Genomic DNA, 21070 nt, shown 5'->3' with positions numbered 1-21070 from the left:
ACAGGCAAATGTACTGAAATACACTGCTGAGGGGAGTGGAAAAGAGAGGCGAGGTCTGCTGAGTCATGTGGGTCAGCTCCTTGGCGTGGGATTGAACTCTTGTTGCAATGGCTTCAGAGAGCTTCACTGTACTGAGACTTAATTCTGTACTACAAGTAGGCCCTGAAATTAAGTTACTTTCTCCCAGTCCCCAGCGGAAATGGGGGGAGCTAAAAAGGTAATTTTCCTTTTTCTAACTTTGACCCTCTCATTTTTCCAGAATCAAGTAAACGTGAGAAGTCAGGAGCATTTTCATATTTTAAACTTTATTGTAAAAAGTATCACTTGAGCTAAAGTTGAGTATCTATTTGATTTAAAAAAAAAAAAAACAGATTTTCTGAATAGCAAGATAATCTCCTAGAGTCATTGTAAGTTCTTTAACTGTCTTCTGCACCATCAGGGAAAATTAAAGTATGTCTTCTAGATTTTGCATTAAGTATTTTATTGCTTTCCTTTTGGGGGGAGGGAATTGATAGTGTGATGATAGTGTTCAGTTTCTTTTTCTTTAAAAGCACCACTTTCAGGTTTAGAGATTCCATTATCTAAGACAGAAGCATCTTAGAGATGTCTACCAAATTATGCATTTAACCAAAGTACCTTTTTTTCTCATGCATTTGAGATAAAGAAGTCAATGCATCCCCCTTTTAAAGGTTCTAATCACTTAAAACCTGTAAAAGATAATTAAAATGAATACATCTCTTTGCTCTTTGCAGTGGGTTACATTATTAAAGTAAGTGAATACTTAGATAAAGTTACCCCCTCCCCCCAATATTAGGGTAAAACCATGAAAGCTCTGTTGTAATGGAATCCCAGAAAATGCTGGGTGCAGAACAATTAGTTCAAACAGATCACTGTTTGCTTTAAAATGTAAGTAAAAGAACAGCCCATCGCTGAAGTTTCCTTAGTGTTTACTTTATCATAATGAACCATAGTTTAATAATTGTCCCCAAGAGAATAGGTATAGAGAAGAGAAGTGAAATAACAAATGCAGCTTTTTCATTCTACATGTCCTTTCCCATTTGTCCTATCTGATTTCATTCATAGTGACTCATGGTGAAACAGGAAAATATGAGCACTGCATTCAGATGTTCAGAGATCATTAACTGCTTAGTTTTCAAAACCAGCTCATTCTCTAACAACACTATATTCGCCTTCCATTCCATTTTTTAAAAATATATTTTGGAATGTGAACTGCTGTCAGTATTTTTCCCGCACATCACTAGGTTACACACTCAAAAGATATGTGTCAAAGGAGACAGTTTGTATTCCGACTGCCAGGGAAGACCTTACCACCTCGCTTCAGAGAGGGTATTCCCTCTGGTTTCCTCTGTCACTCGTCACTTTGTCATACTCAGTCCCTTCCTCGGCGGGTTCTTGTTAACCACTTAGAGCCAATCACGAAAGAAAGAACAGACAATCCGCCCTCCCGCTCCTAATTTCGTTTGCACCGCTGTCCTCCAACCGCAGAGCCGACGGAAGCAGAGCCACTGTGATCTCTTTAAACCAGCTCAGCTGATCGGTTGCCGCTGCCGCCGCCTCCAGATTCCACAGGCGAAGAACAAGAAGCTGAGCGACATGGACGTGAATATTGCTCCGCTACGTGCCTGGGACGATTTCTTCCCGGGCTCTGACCGCTTCGCCCGACCGGACTTCAGGGACATTTCCAAATGGAACAATCGTGTGGTGAGCAACCTGCTCTATTATCAGACCAACTACCTGGTGGTGGCTGCCATGATGATTTCCGTTGTGGGGTAAGTAGGATCCCCCTCCCTGGCACTGCTGGGGAAAGCATAGAGGGGGGCTCATGGTACGAGATCCCGGGATGCTAAGACTCTACAAGCCCAGTGTCTACCCTGGCAACTGCAGTCGGCCAAGCCAGTGGAAACTTCTCTGGGCCAGGCCACATGAATCTGGGGATTCTTTTTTCCTTTCTGCTCCTCGGGCTGAGACAGGGGCCCTACGGCTGAGGACGTTTCGCCAATCTCCGGCAAAAGAAAGAAAAAGACTTTTTTTTTTTCTGTGCCCGGTTAGGCAAAGATTGATATTTATATTGGTCCAGTTAAAAAAAAAATAGTAAGAGGAATGTGGTGTAATTCTATTCTAGGTTGGTTGGCTGGGTGGGGCACGCCCCACCCGAGGAGGTTTAGGGCGACTGGGTGTGGATCTGGACTCTGCCTTCTGCCGGGTATTAGTAAAAAGGGCACTTAAGAGGCGACGCGCTTTGTCGGTTTCTTCGCTAAGTGCTCACCACACTGTACAGGAAAGCTGAGCTAGGGAACAAGACAGTAGATAGATGTTCCTTGGCGCTTCTCCCAGTGGAGGGTGAAGGCAGCTCTGACTCTAGGAACGGGGTCCTTTTGCAGTTTTTCAGAAGTTGCCAGGCATGATTACTTTCGCTAGCTTCACTTCCTTATCTTGGGCCGCTGTCTGAAGGCCTTTTCAGTACCCGACCATAAAAGCGCCTTGTGTCACATACGCTTCCTGCATATGTGCACACAAACACCTGCTCTGCTAAGAAGCCACGTTTTCTTGTAGTGCACCCTTTAGGAAATGTTGCTCCCACTTTTGCAGGATAGGTGGTAATATTCTACATCTTGTTGATACTATACATTTTTAAAAGAAAAAGCTATCCTGTAGTTGGTAAAGGAACTCACCTGCCATTAAGACATGCCTGACATTTGTTTCAGAAAAGAGGGAAACAGCATAGTGGCTTGGGAGAAAGAACTCCAACCTTGGAGGGTATGGGAAAGGGTGAATAGGGTGGTGACAGGTTGGTTTGCTGTTCTTGGCTCACTTATGGAGCCACCTCTTTGTGCCAACCTTGAACAAACCAAGAGAAATTCAACATGAATTCTGGCCCAAGGACAAATGGCAAATGTTAAAAAAAAAAAAAAAAAAAAAAAAAAAAAAAGCTCAAGATACACACGCAAGAGAGAGAGAGCACTTCACAATTTCTGGGTGTGGTTCAATGTCCCCTAGGCAAGAGTGAACACTCATTTGTGGAATTCCAAAGACACTTATATACAGACCATCACAGGGATCCTCATTGTTGGTTACCTAAAGAAGCCCAAACTCTGAAAATGATTTGGTGTGTAAAGGTCACAGGTTCCGAGCCTATTTTGATTTAGAGTGGCAGCCAAGTTAAAATTAGTGGGGCAGGACAGTCTTCCCACAGCTAGGTAGATTCAGCAGCTCCCTCTAGCATACAGTTTGAGGCTTATTTCCTGAAACACCTAAAATTTCTTTGAAACATAATGAGTAGTAAGTACAATAGTAGCTATTGTTTTGCTTCCTCTTTTACAGTTCTCTCTTTTTGTAAAAAGTAAGCAACACATTTTGTAATCTAATTAGGGTTTTTCTTTTTAGGTAATGTCAAAAACTTAGACACTGGGTAAGATTTGACTCAATCAAATGTAGAGAAAATGAACAAACATTGATTTTCATATATGTGTACCCTAGGTATACCCTCGGCCAAATTCAAGGTTGGGCAGCTTTACTGCAGTGATGGAATACAATTTTCACAGTGAAGGCCATGTGCCAATACCATGACTAAATATAACTCAGGCGGTTTGGGGGTGTTGGCTCTTCCCATTCCCTTTTTCAAATAGAAGATGTTGATGGACATTTAAACTTTTGAAGGAAAAAGTGAATAGTAAGCATGGCATTTATTTTTTTCTTTTTTAAAGATTTTTTCAAGATTTATTTATGTTTGCATACAGAACTGGGGTACAGGCCAGAGGTGCAGGGCGGTGAGAGGATTCACCAGAGACAGAGTGAGGAACAGAACAGGCAGATTGTTGAGGTATACTGCTGAGGGGAGCAGCAGGTGAGACAGGAGAAGTCTATTACACCATGTGGGTCACCCCCACAGACCAGCCAGGGATCAAAACTTGTGCTGAAGTAGCTGCCGCTAGCTTCGTAGTGCTGCGCTTTAACCAGTTGCATCATCAGGGAGGACCCTGATGTGTTTTTCCCTTATTCTTATTTTAAAACATTTCCCAAAGAGTACAAGCCATTAGTAAACTGTTTTGAAATTACTGCATGTAAAAAGGGAGATTTCCTTTGTGTCCTGGTGAATGTGGTATGTGTGATCTTTAACTATTTTCTCTGTACTACAAACATACACCTTCTGTATTTTTTTTCCACAGTTTTATTTTTAATAATCTATTGATAATAAAATCAAATATTTGTTCAGTGCTCTGTATGCCAGGTACTTTGCCAAGAAATTGACCCATATTACCTTATTTAACCCAGTGAGATATTATTAAATGAGGATCAGAGAGGTTAAGTGCCTTACTCAAAGTCACAGGCATGTATGCTTAATCACTGTGTCAAAGTTTCTTCCTGAGTCATGAGGTTTAGAATAATAGAATCTTCAAGTTGGAAGAAACCAAAAAGCTTGAGAATGAAGGAACTTCATTGATTCTGGAATTTTTCTCATTCTAAAGAGAATTCTCATTCAGTGATGTCAGTAGATGTGTAGGTCAGAGCAGTGCTGGATGCTTTTTATCAGGATTCTGCAGCACCTGATAGTTCCTCATGATATCTTGGTAAAATGTGTGAAAATGCGGTGTGTATTGCTGGAAAAGGGCAAAGTTCAAAGGTGTTCTTCGATGGCAACCTCCCCTGGTGGTTTGGAAGATCCTCCAGGAGGATTGTAGCCTCAACTCTGCTTGCTCCCACATTCAATACTAAGTAGGGTGAGGATAGAGAATGTCTATCAAGATTCAAGATTACTGGAAGGAAGAGGAAAGATCCAGGGGTATCATCCAGCTCTAAAGACACGTGGAAGGACCGCCTATCACGCTTGGGAATCGAGGGGGTTTAGGATAGAAATGATCCCTTGTAGGGTCCTCCCTGGTGGCACAACGTGTTAAAGTGCAACACTATGAAGCTGGCCTTAGCCACTTCAGCATGACTTAGATCCCTGGCCAGTGAAGTGACCCACATGGCACAGCAGACCTCTCCTGTCCTGCCCGCTGCTCCCTTCAGCAGTGTATTTCAGAAGATCTGCCTGTTCTGCTCCCAACCCTGTCTCTGGTGAAACCTCTCACCCCTGCATCTCTGGCTATACTCCAGTTCTGTATGCAAAAATAAATAAGTCTGGTGATACATAGTGAGAAACTGGGTCTTCTGGGCCCTTCCTGGTGGCGCAGCTGATTAGAGCGCTGCAGTGTGAAGCTAAGCCAAGCTGTCACCACTTCAATGCAAGGTCGATCCCTCCCCTGGAAGTAACCCACATGGCTCAGAAGACCTCTCCCGTCTTGCCCTCTGTTCCCCACAGCAGTGCCTGTTGATCTGTCTGTTCTGCTTCCCACTTGTTTCTGGTGAATCAGCTTTCTAATTCTGCACCTCTGGCCTGTACCCTATTTCTGTATGCATAAATATATAATAAAATCTTTAAAAAAAAAAGAAGTTGGGTCTTCTTCTTAAGAGCATGGTTTATCAGGATGTGGCTTTTGCTTATTAGGCCTACCGTCTCTCTTCAGTTAACTTTGACTAAGTCTCTGAATAGCCCTTGTTGAGGAGTGAGTTTCATATCTTCTGACTCTTAAAGTAGGACAAGGCAGTGGTTACAAACTTAGGCAACAAAGATAATTAAATAAACTTGCAATTCTAACCATCAGTCACTAGCTATGTGACCTTGGGCAAGCCATAGGGGTCAATTTTTAAAAAGATTTATTTATGCATACAGAACTGGGGTATGGTCAGAGATGCAGGGATTCACCAAAGACAGAGTGGGGAGCAGAACAGGCAGGTCAACAAAGCACACTGCACCATGTGGGTCACCTCCGAGGCTAGTGCCCAACTTGTGCTTAAGTGGCTTTAGCTTCATAGTGCTGCATTTACCCACTGCACCAACAGAGAGGGCCCGAGGTCAATTTTTAACCTACTTAAGGTAAGTTTTAGAGCAAATTTTGAAACTGCAAACAGCATTTCAACTATAGCAGTAAGCTTCTGCATCAGTGTTAATGCCACTTGCTGCATGTTGGTTAGGATTACTATAGTGTAAAAAATTTATAATTCAGCTCTTAGTTAATTCTTATGGTCCCTGTAGAATTGTGTGAAATACTCTACTTCAGTTTCTCAGTACTACTGACATTTTGGATTGTCACTTCTTTGTTGTGAGTCTGATCTATACATTCTAGGGTGTTTAGTGTTTTCCCTGTTCTCTACCCACTAAATACCCGTAGGACCCACTTTCTCTAGCACCTAATGGGAGAAAATTTCTAAAATACAGTTTTTTAAAGATTTATTTACTTATGCATACAATAACTGGGGTGTAGGCCAGAGGTGTAGGGGGTCAGAGGATTCACCAGAGATAGAGTTCCTCTGAGAGAAACAAGGGGTGGGTCAGGAGAGGTCTGTTGCGCCATGTGGGTTACTTCCCTGGTCTAGGATGGATCTCCTACAGTGGCTGCAGATAGCTACAGAGGGCTGCGCTTTAACTCCTTACACTACCAGGGAGGCCCCAAAGCACCTTTAAAAAAATTTCTGTGCATTTTTGCTTCCTTCTGTCCCTCCTTAACACAGCACAATGTAGTTGTTAAATGAATGAGGTCCAATTGTCTTCAACTAAAGTATTCCTTGACCATGTGGTCTGTGGAAGTATTACCAGAGGGTGGAAAACACAGTTGTCACATTTTGCTTTCAGTTACTTGACATGGTAAGAAGTTTCTGGAAGGCTAGTAACTATTTGAGCAGAGCATTACTATTATTATCTTACAAAATGAGTGTGATCCTACACTGTTCTAGGCCTGTGTCCACTGGCAATGAAATGGTTAGATTCCTTGTAGCTTTGATGCTGCAAGGTTGAAAAACCAAGTTTCTAGTTAGTAGAGGAAGAAACTAAAAGAACCCTGGAATGCTCTGGATGGGAATGTACTAAGACATTTGCAGATGGAACTGACTGTATTCATTTTATGGGAAAAAACCCTGGAAATATTTTTGTGATTAATCAACTTTAACACTATTACTCTTCTACACCAAAACTCTTCTTTGTGTTGCTTCGTTTGTTCATTGCATCAACAGTAGGAAGCACTTAATAACTTCTTAGGTACTGTTAGGGACTGCAGTAGAAAATAAGACCGTGGTGATTTGTGCCTTCACTGAGCTTATGTTCTAGAGAGGCAGCAAGGTAACATTGAACACCTGATGTTTATGCAGCTATAGCAAGCATATGGAAATCTATTTCTACATAAACTTCATAAACTCACAACCTTTTCAACTTGACTCACCTACTGTCCTCTGTGGGTTATGATTCCAGATTTCAGAACTCTCAGATGTTAAGAATGGGAGAGGCCCTGCGTATGTGGGCAGGGGAAGGAGTTGTTCAGTTTTACTCGTCCATCCCCGATGCACACCTCCTCCTTCTGCTCAGTTGAATAAATATTTACTGAGCCCCTAGTATGTGCCAGGCGTTGTCAAGACCCTGAGGATATAGGCAAGAATACAACTCCACCCAGCCTCATTGGCTTCTCACAGAATTCACCTTTTGCTGCTGTCCCACACCCCTACATGTTTTCTCCTGATTTGTTTTGTGTTTTTCCTGAGTGGAGGTCTCAGGAGTAAAAGGTTCATCAACACTCGATAAAATTTTAATCTCAAAATTCTGCATGCAATACGATTGTCTTGCATGAAATTATCTTCTGTTACTATTTATATAACTCTGTTCCTCTTGACTGCTTTCTCCCTGTACACTTTAAAACAAAATGTTCCTTGCTACTTTCAAGCTGGTGTTGGTAGTTTCTGCCCCTTTTCCCTACATAAAGATTTACCAGGATTCTTCTAAGTATGCAGATAAATGAGAATTATTTTAGATTTCGGCTCCTTTCTTAGAATACAGAAGTTCTCAACTAAATTATTAAAGGCAGAGAGTACTGTGCAGGAAACCCTGACTTGTATACGTAATACCAAGCAGAGGCACATAATTGGAAAATTCTTACTATTTTCTTTTTGGAAAAATGAATTCTGCCCTCTGTCACATTGCTTTGGAATAGTTACCCATAGCCTCCTTCTCTTTCTCTTGGCTTCTGGTTCCAGGGAAAATTTCCATGCCCATGATCTTAAATGAAACCTTCAAGCCGCCTCTCCATTCTGCAAGCTGTTACCATAAATAGAATTTCCTGGCTCTCCTATGGAGCTTTTGCTAATGGAGACACCTGGAAGTCAAAAAGCCCATCTGACATGGAAAGCTGGGACTTTGGGACCTACTTCTACTAATCTGCTTCCTTTCCTATTAGTGCAGTTTCTTTCTTGCTGTCTCAGAGGTACAAAAGGGATTGCAGAAATCGGGTAAATAGACAGGAAACTGCTTGTAAGGAGCGACTTTACTGTCTCTATGCCTACCAGCATTTATCCGAACCCTGTCTTCTCTCCAGAACTCCGTAAGAATTTAGCCATATGACAATACTTTAATTTTCCTAACAACATTCAGAAATGACAGTTTGTAAAGGATGGTAACTGTCTTTCCATGTTAGTTCAATTCTAATTGTGAAGTGATTCTTCTTTTTTTTTTAAAATAATATAATATTTTATTTTTACATCATTTTTGTGCCTTTTTCCATCTCAGTTGTAATCCCCGTGGGCTTCCCACCACCAGTTCACCCATGTGCCATCACCATAGTCCAGTGCACTTCCCGTCCCACATTTGTGATTCCATTCCCCACTCCTCCCCTGTAAAATATCTCTGGTATATAGTTGTTCATTATTATTATTTTCTTGCCTGGTCCTTTATACTCCTGCTATGAGTGAAACCATCCGGCATTTCTCCTTTTCTGGCTATTTCACTAAGGATGATCCTGATGAAGGGATTCTTAATGGATGAAGGTCATGATGGGTGGACCTGAGGGCTCATGTTACCATTCTTTCTATTTAGTATAGGTAAAAACTTTGCTGTAATAAAAAAAAAAATCTAAAATTGTTTGTTGCCGTGTCATCAGAGTCTTCTGTGCTATTTTAAGTTCCATTTAATGTGAGAGGTGTTAGATTTATGAGCAGGTTTAACCTGCCCTTTATTTAAAAATAAATTAGCTTGATAGATGCAAGAGAAAACATTGAGGGTCATAAAGTATGTCTTACTGTGGAGCCTTTCAGTCTGTCTGCTGCCAAGGCTGTGGGTCACTTGGATGTGAGTTGAGTGTGAGGATGCTGAGTCCACGGGGGGTGAGTAGCTATTCAGTACAGTGAGTGTGCTGGAAATACTGTGGGCCTTCCTGCCCAATCGGCAGGGAACGTCAAGGCTAGGTTACTCTGACCCAACTCTGACGACAGAGACAGACTCCCGTCCCATCTTTTTTTTTTTTTAAGGATCTAGGAGGCTTTAATATCAAACACAAACATACATTATTTTAATGGAAACAAGATTTTCTTGTGATTTTTAGATTATTTTACCACAAAAGAGAACTCCCGTCCCATCTTAATTGGACTTGTACATAAGCTGGGAGACTGATCAATTTTACTCAAAACTGATTTCTACATTTACTTTTATTCTTGACAGGAAGAGTTCTTGTTAAGATGGAAGCTATGTTGGGAAACCAGAATAACCACAGGAGACTGTTGACATTTTTTGAAGATCAAAGAGCCAGGGAGGCCTATTAAGACAAGCCTGTAGGAGCATCCATCTCCCTCTTTGTCACACCCCACTCACCCTTCCCTTTATGGCCCCTCCACTAACTACAAAATTCACAGTTTCCTGCTTCCAGCAAGCCACAGCACCTTTTCACCTCTCCCAGTCATACCACAGTAATTGTCCTTCATGTTTGTGGATGGAGTTTGGGTGTTTTTTCCTACCTTTACTTTGTCATTTTGTTAGGCCCCTAGGCCCCTCTGTCTGGGTCTCTAACTCACCCTGGGCCCAGAAAGGAGGGCAGGCAGATAACATTTCTGAAGCCAGCTCCTAAAACCGGCTGAGACTAGACTCTAATATCAGCACCAGGCTGAGACATCTGTTCTTGGAAACCTGTTAATCTCTGAATTTGTATCAGTTATGATGGTCAATAGGGCCTATATATTCTTTAGCATTCCTATGGTCGGGGTCTTGCTCTCCTTGTGTGGCCTGCGTGCCTGCAGGAGTGCTTGACCCCAGCTGGCTGGCTCAATAAACTCTGCTTGCTTGTGCATCTCGTCCTGTTCTTTGTCGCGGAGGACAGGGGTGATTTCCTAACAATTTGTTCCATTCATTTCAATTCTAAAGATACAGACAGAGACTATCTCTGTATATGTCTCCAGGAGTATTTAGTGTCTGATGAAATTAAAAGGGAGTTGTTTGAACTAAATCTTATTTCACTTAACTCTGGCCATTAAAAGTTGCTGACTTAAACCCGTGGGGATTACAATTGAGATGGGGAAAAAAATGTACCAAAAAAAAAAGTTGCTGACTCATTTAAATAACAAGAAAATGTGCTCTATTCTTACTTAGTTTTTCTTTTTTTTTTTCCAACAAATATTTATTGAATAACTGTTATGTGTTCTATTTGGTATTGGGGATGAAATGTCATGGTCCTATCTTCAAGGAGCTTAACCCTGGTAGGAATGAATCAGGCAGAGAATAACAGGCCTGTCATAGCCAGAGGCAGGGTGAGTTCTAGAGCTAAAAGCCCTGAAGCCCCACAATAGCCTGAAGGCTCCCTCACAGTAGTCATTAAAAGGGCCCCTTACGAACATGCTTTGTGAAATAAGCCGGAAAGAAAAGAAAAAATGCCAGATGGTTTCACTCATAGCAGGAGTATAAAGGATCAGGGAAGAAAATAATAACAATGAACAAATATATACCAGAGACATTTTACGGGGTTGGAATTGGGAATGGGATCAAAAACAGAGGAAGGAAGTGCATTGGACTATGGTGATGGCACATGGGTGATTTGGTGATGGGAAGTTCACAGGGATTACAACTGAGATGGCAAAGGCACAAAATGATGTAAAAGTAAACTATTGTAAAAGAAAAAAGAGAATAAGGCCAAAAAAAGGGACCCTTACAAGCTGGCAGCAGCTGCTTCAGTGCAGTTGTATCCCCATCCCAGAGGTGACCCACATGGCACAGCACACCTCCCTGTCTTGCCCACTGCTCCATTCAGCAGTGTACTTTTTTGAATCTGCTTGTTCTGCTCCCCACTCTGTCTCTGGTGAATCCTTTCATCCTCTGCACCTCTGAACTGTACCCCAGTTATATATGCATAAATAAATAAATCTTTAAAAAAAATGAAGAAGAAATTAAAAAAAAAAAAACATGCAAATAAAAAGGCCCCTTACTCCAAGCAGATGCAGCCTCAGCCAAATCAAAGGTTTGGTGAGTTGAGGGTGGCCTAGAATTCAGACCGCACTTTTCCTGACATTTAGGCCTGTGAAAAGTGTGAAGAATTCCGTTTTTGTTTTTGTTTTTTCCTAAGAGCAATAAGAAACAAGAATAGTGATGTGTAGATTTTATTTACAGTGATTTTTTTCAAGACCACAAAAAAAAAAACAAAAAAAAACCTTAGGAAAGTGTTTAGTAAGGAAATCTGTGAGTAAATTTTTCCCTCCTTTCTCATGAGTCAGGCCTCCTCAGTAGCCAAACTGCAGAAAATAGCTTTTTGGGTTAGCAAATTAGAACTCAGTGCAAAACTGCTTCTATACTCAGGAAATACTCCACTGTCTCCTTGGAGCCTTTTGGCATTGCAGCAAGGAAAGGTGTTACCAAATGCATATCTTAGTTGACATAGGCTTTTAGTTTTAGTAAACCTTTACTACCATTTCTGCAGGTGGCTAGCTTTGTTTATATGAGAATAAGGTGACTTTTTCAAGATCTCTCCTGGCCCTCTGTGATTGGCTAGGATTGTTTTTCCCTTCAACAACTTAAGTTGAAACTCTCATTACAGCTAGCTGACACTGTGAGAAGCTTACCACATGTGCTCACGCCCACTAATGGCCTCTTTTCTTCAGAGAGAAATGAAAATAGTGAGGGATTTCCCAGATGGTCTTTAGTTGGGTAGCCTAGCTGGGAGAGTAGGGTTGGTTGCCTAGAATAATTGGGAGCAAATCCCTGAAGCTGGTGAACTGAACGGGTTATAGTGTGAATTGTCACAGTGACAGTTTTTCTTTTCTGGATCCCTTTAAATATGTTTATTCATTTCCCTGGGTCTCACTTTATTCATCTGTGTAATGGGACTGCACTGATTCATCTGAAGACTCTGCTATAGGATTCTGTAATGGAATTGTAAACCTTTTAAAACCATCACTGTTCTGGATGTTTAAATTGTTTTATTTATTTATTAGATTGATTTTGGGAATGCTATATATGTATGTGTATATATTTGTATTTCACACTAGAAAACATATTTAATGTTTTTGATTTGTAAAACTAGGTCCTGTTTCTACCAAAGACAGAAAGTCAATGTCACTCTTTCCTCTCCCCTCCTTCTCATTCATCCATCCCTCCACCTCCCTTCCTCTTTCCATCCCTCCCTCTCTCCCTCATCTGATTGACATATTGCCAGTAAACTAAACCCCACCACCAGAGTGGGGTGGTGCTTATTCCCATGAAAGATGCCGTGATATCATGACATTGTCATGGAAGGCTGGACCTTAAGGTTCTCGGGGTTTACGGTGACTGGTGCAATGAAGACAGCTGTTGACTAAAAGCTTTACTATCTCAATAAGAACTGTTCCCCAAATTTCTACACTCACTGGAAAATGAAATTAAACTCTGGAGATTGGTGTGTGTGTGTTTGTTTATTTTGTTCCAAGTGTAGGTAGGTGCCAGGAAATTGGAGTGGGACCATTTTACCATTTCTTAGAATAGAATTGCAAGTAAGCAGAATACCAAAGAAAATCATTTCTGTTCTGAGTAACTTTGTTACTTTTTTCCAACTTGGAAACTTGGTTCCTTTCTAATTATAGATTGTGGCTGGGCATGTTGTCAGCTAAAACCAGTTCTATAGGACTCTCTGCTCTGTTCCTTTCCTGCAAAGATGAGCAGTGGAAACAGGTGAAAGCCAGTTTGGAATGGCCTGAGTCAGACTTGGAATTTTTATTGTTTTTTCTCCTGGACTTTATTTACACATTCAAACAAGATGTCTACTTTACTTGTGGAGAGGAAAACAGAAAAAGCTTAACATTAATTTGATCATATGCTCTACCTCATGAATTACCATTTGAATCAGTCGTCTAGGAAGCATTTAGTAATGAACTATAGAAATGATCCCTGAAAGTATAGTCTTCTCTAGGAAGCATTTAGTAGGAGACCTTTGAGACTGCTACCAGCTAGCTCCTATTGGCACCATATGCAGAGAAGAATCCTTAAATTTTAACCTCCTATGCTAGTTCTTTGATTTAGTTTTGATCTTTGAATATTTTTGCATCTCAGTAATATTTGGGTGGGTTACAGTTAAGGCTATGCAAAAGGGTTTGTTTCTTATAGATATTTTTCTCCAGTTTCATTTTTAAATACTTTTTTTTTTTATAATTTTTTTTTCAAGATTTATTTGTGCATACAGAACCGGGGTACAGGCCAGAGGCTCAGAGGTGGTGAGAGGCTTCACCAGAGACAGAGCTGGGAACAGAACAGGCAGATCAAGGAAGTACACTGCTGAGGGGAGCAGTGGGCGGGTCAGCAGTGGTCTGCCACGCCATGTGGTCACCTCCAGGGCAGGCGGGGATCTAACTCATGCGGAAGTGGCTTTAGATTCTCAGTGCTGTGCTTTAACCCGCTGCGCCACCAGGGAGGGCCTACATACTTTTTTTTAAAAAAGATTTATTTATTTGTGCATACATAACTGGGGTACAGGCCAGAGGCTCAGGGGCGGTGAGAGGCTTCACCAGAGACAGAGTGGGGAACAGAACAGGCAGATCAAGGAAGTATACTGCTGAGGGGAGCAGCGGGCGGGTCAGGAGAGGTCTGTCACACCATGTGGTCACCTCCAGGGCAGGTGGGAATTGAACTCATGCGGAAGCGGCTTTAGATTCTCAGTGCTGTGCTTTAACCTGCTGGGCCACCAGGGAGGGCCAATACTTTTTTTTTTTATTATTATTAAAAGATTATGTGGCTATTGAAAAAAAATGAAACTAGAAATAAATAAATGGAAATAAACTACCCGTCAACTTACTTGCCAGTATAGGTTCTGTTGTCTCCTGGTATAATTCCACTCAGATCTTTTTGATGCTAGGAATGTCATTTATTAGTCTGTTAGTTTTGGGGCCTCGCCACTTGGTTTCCCCACCACCTGCTAAAGAAGATGTTGTTTTGCTCTGTCCAGTTCTCCTTTTCCCCGGACCGGAAAGGAAATTTTCATCTTTCCAAGATCAATTATAGGATTTTTAAATTAGAAGATAGGGTGGGTGTAATCTAGATAAAACTTTAGAGAAGAAAAAAGGTACAGCAAAATTAAGCAAACCCAAGAAGAGAAAGATTAGAGAAAATAGCATGGTCTGCTGTGCTGGACAGTGGAAATGCTTGGGAGTGGGTTGTTCAGACTGTCTACAAGAGGATCTGGAGAATAGAGAGGAAAGCAGGGTTTAGATGGGAGCAGAAGCAGCCTTGCTCTCAGGGGTGATGTGAAATTACCTTGATGTTATTGGAGAGAGGACATAGGTGAGGATGGCCTGTTGTACCTGCAGCGTGGCAAGCCTGTGCCGGGAGACTGGAAAGCAGGAATATTTTTAATTGTTCATTTCTTATACTACTATAAAATTCCTACTTCTGATCTATATGACATGTAAATCCATCACAGAGAGAATGGGTTATAGTTGCGTCTACCTATATATATCTATATATATATATATAGATATATATAGATATAGCTATATATATCTTGTCTTCCCATCTTATTATAGTTTAGCTTCTTAAAAACACCTGAATATATCATAGCTGGTATAGTGTTGATTATATGGATTGTTTCTAAAAGCTGCTGTGTCTCAATCTTTGCACTTTTATTTATTTCATTAGACTTGATTCCAAGGAGACTTATTGCCTTGAAGGATATAAGTATTTGCAAAAATTCTGAATGAAATAAGCAATTTAGGATTGTAGTGCTTCATTCTAAATTAGGTACTACTAGTGTTACCACTGTCTAATTTCTTGCCCTTTAAAAGAATTTTTTCTCTAAGTTCTTTTCAAAGCAGTTTGACATTCATTATCTGATTTTCCCCATTATCTATGCAATACTTTCACTCCTGTTGAAAACCCTTTTAAACTAGTCTGTATGTTTCAAAGGCAAAATGGGATCTAAAATTTAAAGGGATGTATGAAAAAAGGAATTTTAATGATCCTAAATATGAATCCTGATGTAAGTATGAATCTTTCATCTGTTCTAGTTCAGAGAAAGTTAGTTCTTGGCATCACCTTCCGTTATCCTATCTTCCCTGTCCCTCATTTCCAAAGAAGTCATGTTGATATTCAGAACATGAAGACATATTGACCTTCTTTGTTCTTTCCTTGAAAGTGCTTGTTAGCCTCTTGTGAGTGTAACAAGTTGATTACTCATTTTTTTTTCAGCCTAACCACAAATGCCTCTTTGAAGGTTTTGTATAAACAGTGGGTCAGGGTAGGGGAGCGCCAGTGTGTGCTCATTCTCACTTATGAAGCCCTTGGTCTGTGTTTCCTCTTCCTAATATCTCCCCCTTTATCAATAGCAGTGTACTCTTTGGTTTATACAGCAATGAATCTGGGGGTGCTTTGCTTCTAAATCTGTTAGCAACCCCTCTCCCCTCTCCTAATGATATGTTGATATCTTTTTAAGGAATTATAGTGGACGCTATGCTAGGAATCCTAATCAAATGCCTGCATGGGCCAGGCTGGTGCTTTAAGAGAGCTGTACAGGTCAACTTCTAAAGTAACAGTGATTAATGGCAGTTCTCCCCTCAAGGGCCCTCCCCCCGCCCCGCCCCTCACCAATCTTTATGTCAGAGATATGGTGGGAACTGGGACTAGAGGCAAGGATTTGTGTTATCTGAATGAGCAGGTGCTTCAGCCAGTTGTTGATATGTGGGGAAGAAGGTGTTTCCTAAAGAATCAGAAAATCTCAAATGTTATAGATTAAAAAAAAAAAAGCCATTGGGATTCAAGAGAAAGTCTTATAGTGTGACTAGAGACTGGCCCTCACCCTTAGAGGCAGTTGTATGACTTCTACTTGATGTCCATCTATTGTGGCAGCTTCTGTGATAAGTTAATAAATAAGCTCTAAGAGCTAAGAAAGTAAAATGTAATGTGGATTATTATAATGAGGATGCAGACAGGCTAAACACAGCCCTCCAAAAAAAGACTAGTTTTTGAAAATTGTGGGCTACTACTGAGGTGGATGGACCAGTTTGGTGGGAGTTAAACTGCTGATGTGAGCGCCTCAGCTCTTCTGCTTTCTAACCTCTGTGTCTGAGGTGAGCCTGAGTGTTTGCATTAGAGAAGCAAATTAGTAGTGCCTGCTTCATCACATTATGAGGATTAAATGAGACAGTTTAGATAAACATGCTTCCCTTGTTGTCTGCAAGTACTGTGTCTAGTGAAACCTTTCAGAAGCAAATAGCAGAAAGTGATAAAATAAATACCATTGATTCCCATGGAATCACTTTTTAGCCTTGCCAGATTCCCCCAAATCGTAGTAAACAGCACACACAACTTACCTATGGTAAAAGCAGGGGTGTTGTGATGTATACACGTTCTGGGGAAAGTAGTCTGGGAGGGCCACTTCTTGCTGTTTGGGGCACTGCTGTCTCCCACTCAGCTGCTCCCAAATCAGTGCTGACCTCCAGTTTTGAGTTTTTGACTTTTGCCTTAAAAGATTTTGTTTTTTTGTTTGTGTAGCAACAACAACAATAAAAGTTTCAAAGGTAAGTTGTTCACGCATATGAAGTGCTTTAACATGAAGTTTCCAAAGAGAGGGCAGGCGCATGTCCTTGTACTGGTTTTTACCCTCTTCTCAGATCTTCCTCCTGCTACTGCTAACCTAGTCTCTCTCATTTTTTCAAATTCCAGCTTCTTAAGCCCCTTCAATATGATCCTTGGCGGCATTGTGGTGGTCCTGGTGTTCACGGGCTTTGTGTGGGCAGCCCACAATAAAGATGTCCTCCGGCGCATGAAGAAGCAGTACCCCACGGCCTTTGTCATGGTGGTCATGCTGGCCAGCTACTTCCTTATATCCTTGTTTGGGGGAGTCATGGTCTTTGTGTTTGGCATCACGTTTCCTTTGCTGCGTAAGTGACCCTGAGTCTTCCTTTTCTAAAAGCACAAAAAATGTAGGCGGTTGTTCAACGAGCATTACAGAACTTGTTTATGTGTAGTGGTTGACATGTCTACAAAACTATAGTTTTCTGAAACATAAGACTAAGGTTTCATATCCATAAATTCACCACATGTGTAGTGAGCACCTGTTCTTGCCAGACGCTCTTCTGGGACACAAAGTAAACAAAACAAAAACAAATCTCCAGTCATATGGCAACAAAATGGCAGTCTTCATTGGACTCAGTTCACATTTGTCTCATGTTAGAGTCTGTTGTCAGTATTTAAGTGCTATTCATACCATCCCAACACAGCAATAATGGTACTGCTTTCATTTGGAAGAAAACTATTAACTCTTCACTTACACAAAAGATCTTCCAAAAGTTTTAAGTCTATAGGAATAATTAGCCTAGAATATATAAATACCAACAACTGATTCTGATGAAGAGAATTAGGTATTTTTTAACATGCATTGTTTGCTGAGATTCCCAAACACTTGAAGCCTGAACTAAGGAACAGGTAAAAGTTCAGTTACATAAACAGAAATCTGTTAAAAATTTTAGTGAATTAAGTAACTGGAACATTCCTTTAACTTCACTTGTTCATTTATTCCTTAAATGAAATCAGATGTTTGGTTAGAGTAAACCCAGAATATGGAAGAATCCTACACCTTACTGGACAAAATATTTGCATCAACAAATTCAGTCTTTTAGTGTAAAACATCCTTATGTGCTAGAGTCTTGCTATTTCAGTGATTTTTGCATAACCATACAGCTCCGTTAGCCTTAGTAACTGTCACATTAGGCCAACATAGTGAAATGTAACATAGGCGAGATCCAAGGCTTTTGGTTTCTGTTCCTGGACCTACTGGAAACTGTCATGTGTTTGTGCCCATTTTTCTCATTTCTCTCATTCACTCACCTATAAAATAAAAAAAGTAGGAAAGATCACGGATTCTCAAATTTTGATGATTGTGGGAATCATCCAGGTCACTTATTAAAATATAAATTTCCCAGCCACATCTCTTGTAGGTCTTGATTTCATGGATCCACAGTGGAGACCAAACAACATATCATTTTAGAAAGCCCCTCAAATGTTTGATGATGCATGTAGATTGGGAGTCACTGAGTGTTATGCATATTCAGGTTGAGAATTACCCAAAAGGATTAATTGAAATTTTATATTCTGGAGCCTTGCTATAGTCCCAGTTTAGGGTTGGCAAATAGGACGTTTGCCTATTTAAGAGGCTTTCTGGGTGATTTGTATATAAAATTTGAAAATTGCTAGTATAGATTACCGGCGGTTCTTATTTAAAATTTAGAATGCCAGACTCTTTAAGGTTCCAGTTCAGGAGAGCCCAAAGAGGGGCCAGGGAATCTGTTTCTTAATAAACATACTCAGACAATTCTTAATGATGAAGCAGATTTAGGGAGCACTGGGTTATGTATGGTCTATATAAAACTTTTAAGTTTGTGTCTGTTCTTTTGTATCTAACAAACTTTGAAACACTGCTTCAGAGGCACCTGCTGAATGGACTTTACCCACAGGCTTCTCACCATACAAATAATCCCCAAATTGAGCAAGAATTCCTTTCTGGAAAACTCTATCAGCCAGTTTGTAGTAAGTTCGAATCACATTGATTGGCTTTGAATCTCAGGACATTTAAGTAACAGCACTGTTAAGAAGCCTGGCTGTTGTTCGTTCTGCTAAATACAATAGCTTTCTTCACATAGGAAGAAAACTTTGTGTGAGAATTAACACAGAACTTTATATAAAATAAAAGGATTCACTTGAAGATTTAGCTTGATTATGGAACCAGATTGGTCTTTAGCTAACTGAGGCAGTTACTGATAGTGTAAAGAGAGGACATGGTGATGTTGATTTGGAGAAACATACTTGTTCTTTTGATGCTAACCATGTTTCACTTCTCTGCAGTGATGTTCATCCATGCTTCATTGAGACTTCGAAACCTCAAGAACAAAGTGGAGAATAAAATGGAGGGAATAGGTTTGAAGAGAACGCCGATGGGCATTGTTCTGGGTGCCCTAGAACAGCAGGAAGAAAACATCACCAAAATCACTGAGTATATCAGTAAAGTCAAGGAATAAATCTAAGTTGGTGAGAAGGCTGCAACAGAAATCCAGTTGCAATGTGCCCTCACCTCCTTTCTATTTGTGTTCTTGAAATAGGGGCTGCACATACTTTGAGCTATCTGTGGCAGCATTTGGAGGCCAAACTCTTTAACATCTCTGATGTTACAGAGGGAAAGCTTCAGAAATAGAAAGAAACTGCCCTCCTATTATGATGTCTGAATTTTCAAGTGTGCTGACTAAAATTGACTAAAAGTGAATCACACATTTCTTTAGGGGAATATAAGAAAATAAAAGTAGTGTGGCTTGTATGGTAACAACACTTTGTTCAGTAGGAAAAAGGTAATGGTAGAGTATCAAGGCAATGTGACTAAAAGAAGACTGTAAAGGTGGATTATGTCATGCATTGGCCTGCTTTAATCCCCTCTGGCACCCTCCAAAAATATTCCCTATGATTATAATAGGTGGGGTATAAATAAGTTTTGTTTGTAAAATCAAAGATGATCTTTATCACTTTGCCACCCGTTTGATGTGCAGTTGAAAACTGGATAAACCAGTTGTTTATATTTTGTTTACAAATATAAAGATAGCTGTTGAGTAGAATATTTTGTCAAATTTTTGTAAGTTTTCAAAATAGTAATGTGTTCTTAGGGAAGGTGTTTGTCACGATGTTGCCTTCTTTAAGGAGGCTGGGTGCAACATTTATTCTTGACAGTCTTGTTGAAAAACAAACAACAAATAAAACAAACCTTGAGTTCTGTTTATGTTGCACAGTTTTTGTTGGTCTAATGACAAAAAGGTGTCTAATCTATTGTTTCCCATGTTTTTTTTTTTCATTGTTTAAACTGGAACATTAGAAAGAAGCTGAATGTATATATTTATTCATGGCTTAGGGGCACAAAGAGGACAATAATTATTGATCTTTTGAAATCTGAAAAACAGCTTTCAATAACCAAGCAAAAAAGACTTTTAAAAATGGGAATGATAAAGGGAATGATCCCCAGCTTCTGCTGATTCCTGAAAATTTCAGACTTATGTTTTTATAATAGACATTAGAATTAAGATAGCATGGGTTTATTCTGTTCTTGTCTGCCTTTTATTTCCCATGTATTTTGAAACAGATTATACAAAATGTTTGCTTGCCAATTGAGTGATTTCATAAATGAGTAGAAAACATTTAGGTTTCTCTGATGTTGATGTACAATGACAACTGGAGCAGTACTTACGGAAGACACCTCCTGGTTGTTCCATGCAACAGCACGTGCTGCTCCTGGTGTTTCTTCACTTTCATTTCTTGGCCGACCTGCAGCCTCGATCTCTAGCACAACAGGATCACCATAATTGCACAGACATGGTCTGGAATTTGTATCCTTACCCGAATATGAGGAATAAAATTCATGAAAGACTGTTTTTTTGGTGAGACTTTATTTGATGCACCTCTGTGTTAAGTGTTTGAGAAACTTAGTGACGACTTATAATGATAATATGCAGCAAACACTCAGCTTGTTTTTCAAATACTGTTTAATAAAATCACAGTATTTTATGAATTTCCAGCCAGAATAAAATTAAGTTCCAATGAGATCCTTTTTAAACCTGACATGGGCTTATACACATTTTAGCCTCACCCATATTTTACATGGTGAATTTTGTAGACTAAACGTAATTAATTGGGAGAAAGCGACAACTTGAATTAAAAAAAATACTCATTACAATTACTGTTCAGTGACCATTTCTTCAAGGATGACAATAGAAAAAT

At 40.2% G+C, this 21070-nt stretch overlaps 1 protein-coding gene across 1 annotated transcript; it reads left to right on the top strand.

Moving 5' to 3' along the window:
- The first annotated feature begins 1479 nt into the window (after positions 1 to 1479).
- ARL6IP5 (ADP-ribosylation factor-like 6 interacting protein 5) lies at positions 1480 to 20724 on the top strand. Its single transcript, XM_004675987.2, has 3 exons — positions 1480 to 1790; positions 16982 to 17199; positions 19160 to 20724. The coding sequence occupies exons 1-3, from the start codon at positions 1615 to 1617 to the stop codon at positions 19330 to 19332; spliced, it is 567 nt and encodes a 188-aa protein (XP_004676044.1). The 5' UTR covers positions 1480 to 1614; the 3' UTR covers positions 19333 to 20724.
- The last annotated feature ends 346 nt before the right edge of the window (positions 20725 to 21070 follow it).

Source organism: Condylura cristata, unplaced genomic scaffold, assembly GCF_000260355.1.
Source record: "Condylura cristata isolate star-nosed mole 26May11 unplaced genomic scaffold, ConCri1.0 scaffold00004, whole genome shotgun sequence".
Taxonomy (NCBI): Eukaryota; Metazoa; Chordata; class Mammalia; order Eulipotyphla; family Talpidae; genus Condylura; species Condylura cristata.
The sequence above is the reverse complement of the archived record's forward strand: the minus strand, read 5'-3'. Positions and strand labels throughout refer to the sequence as shown.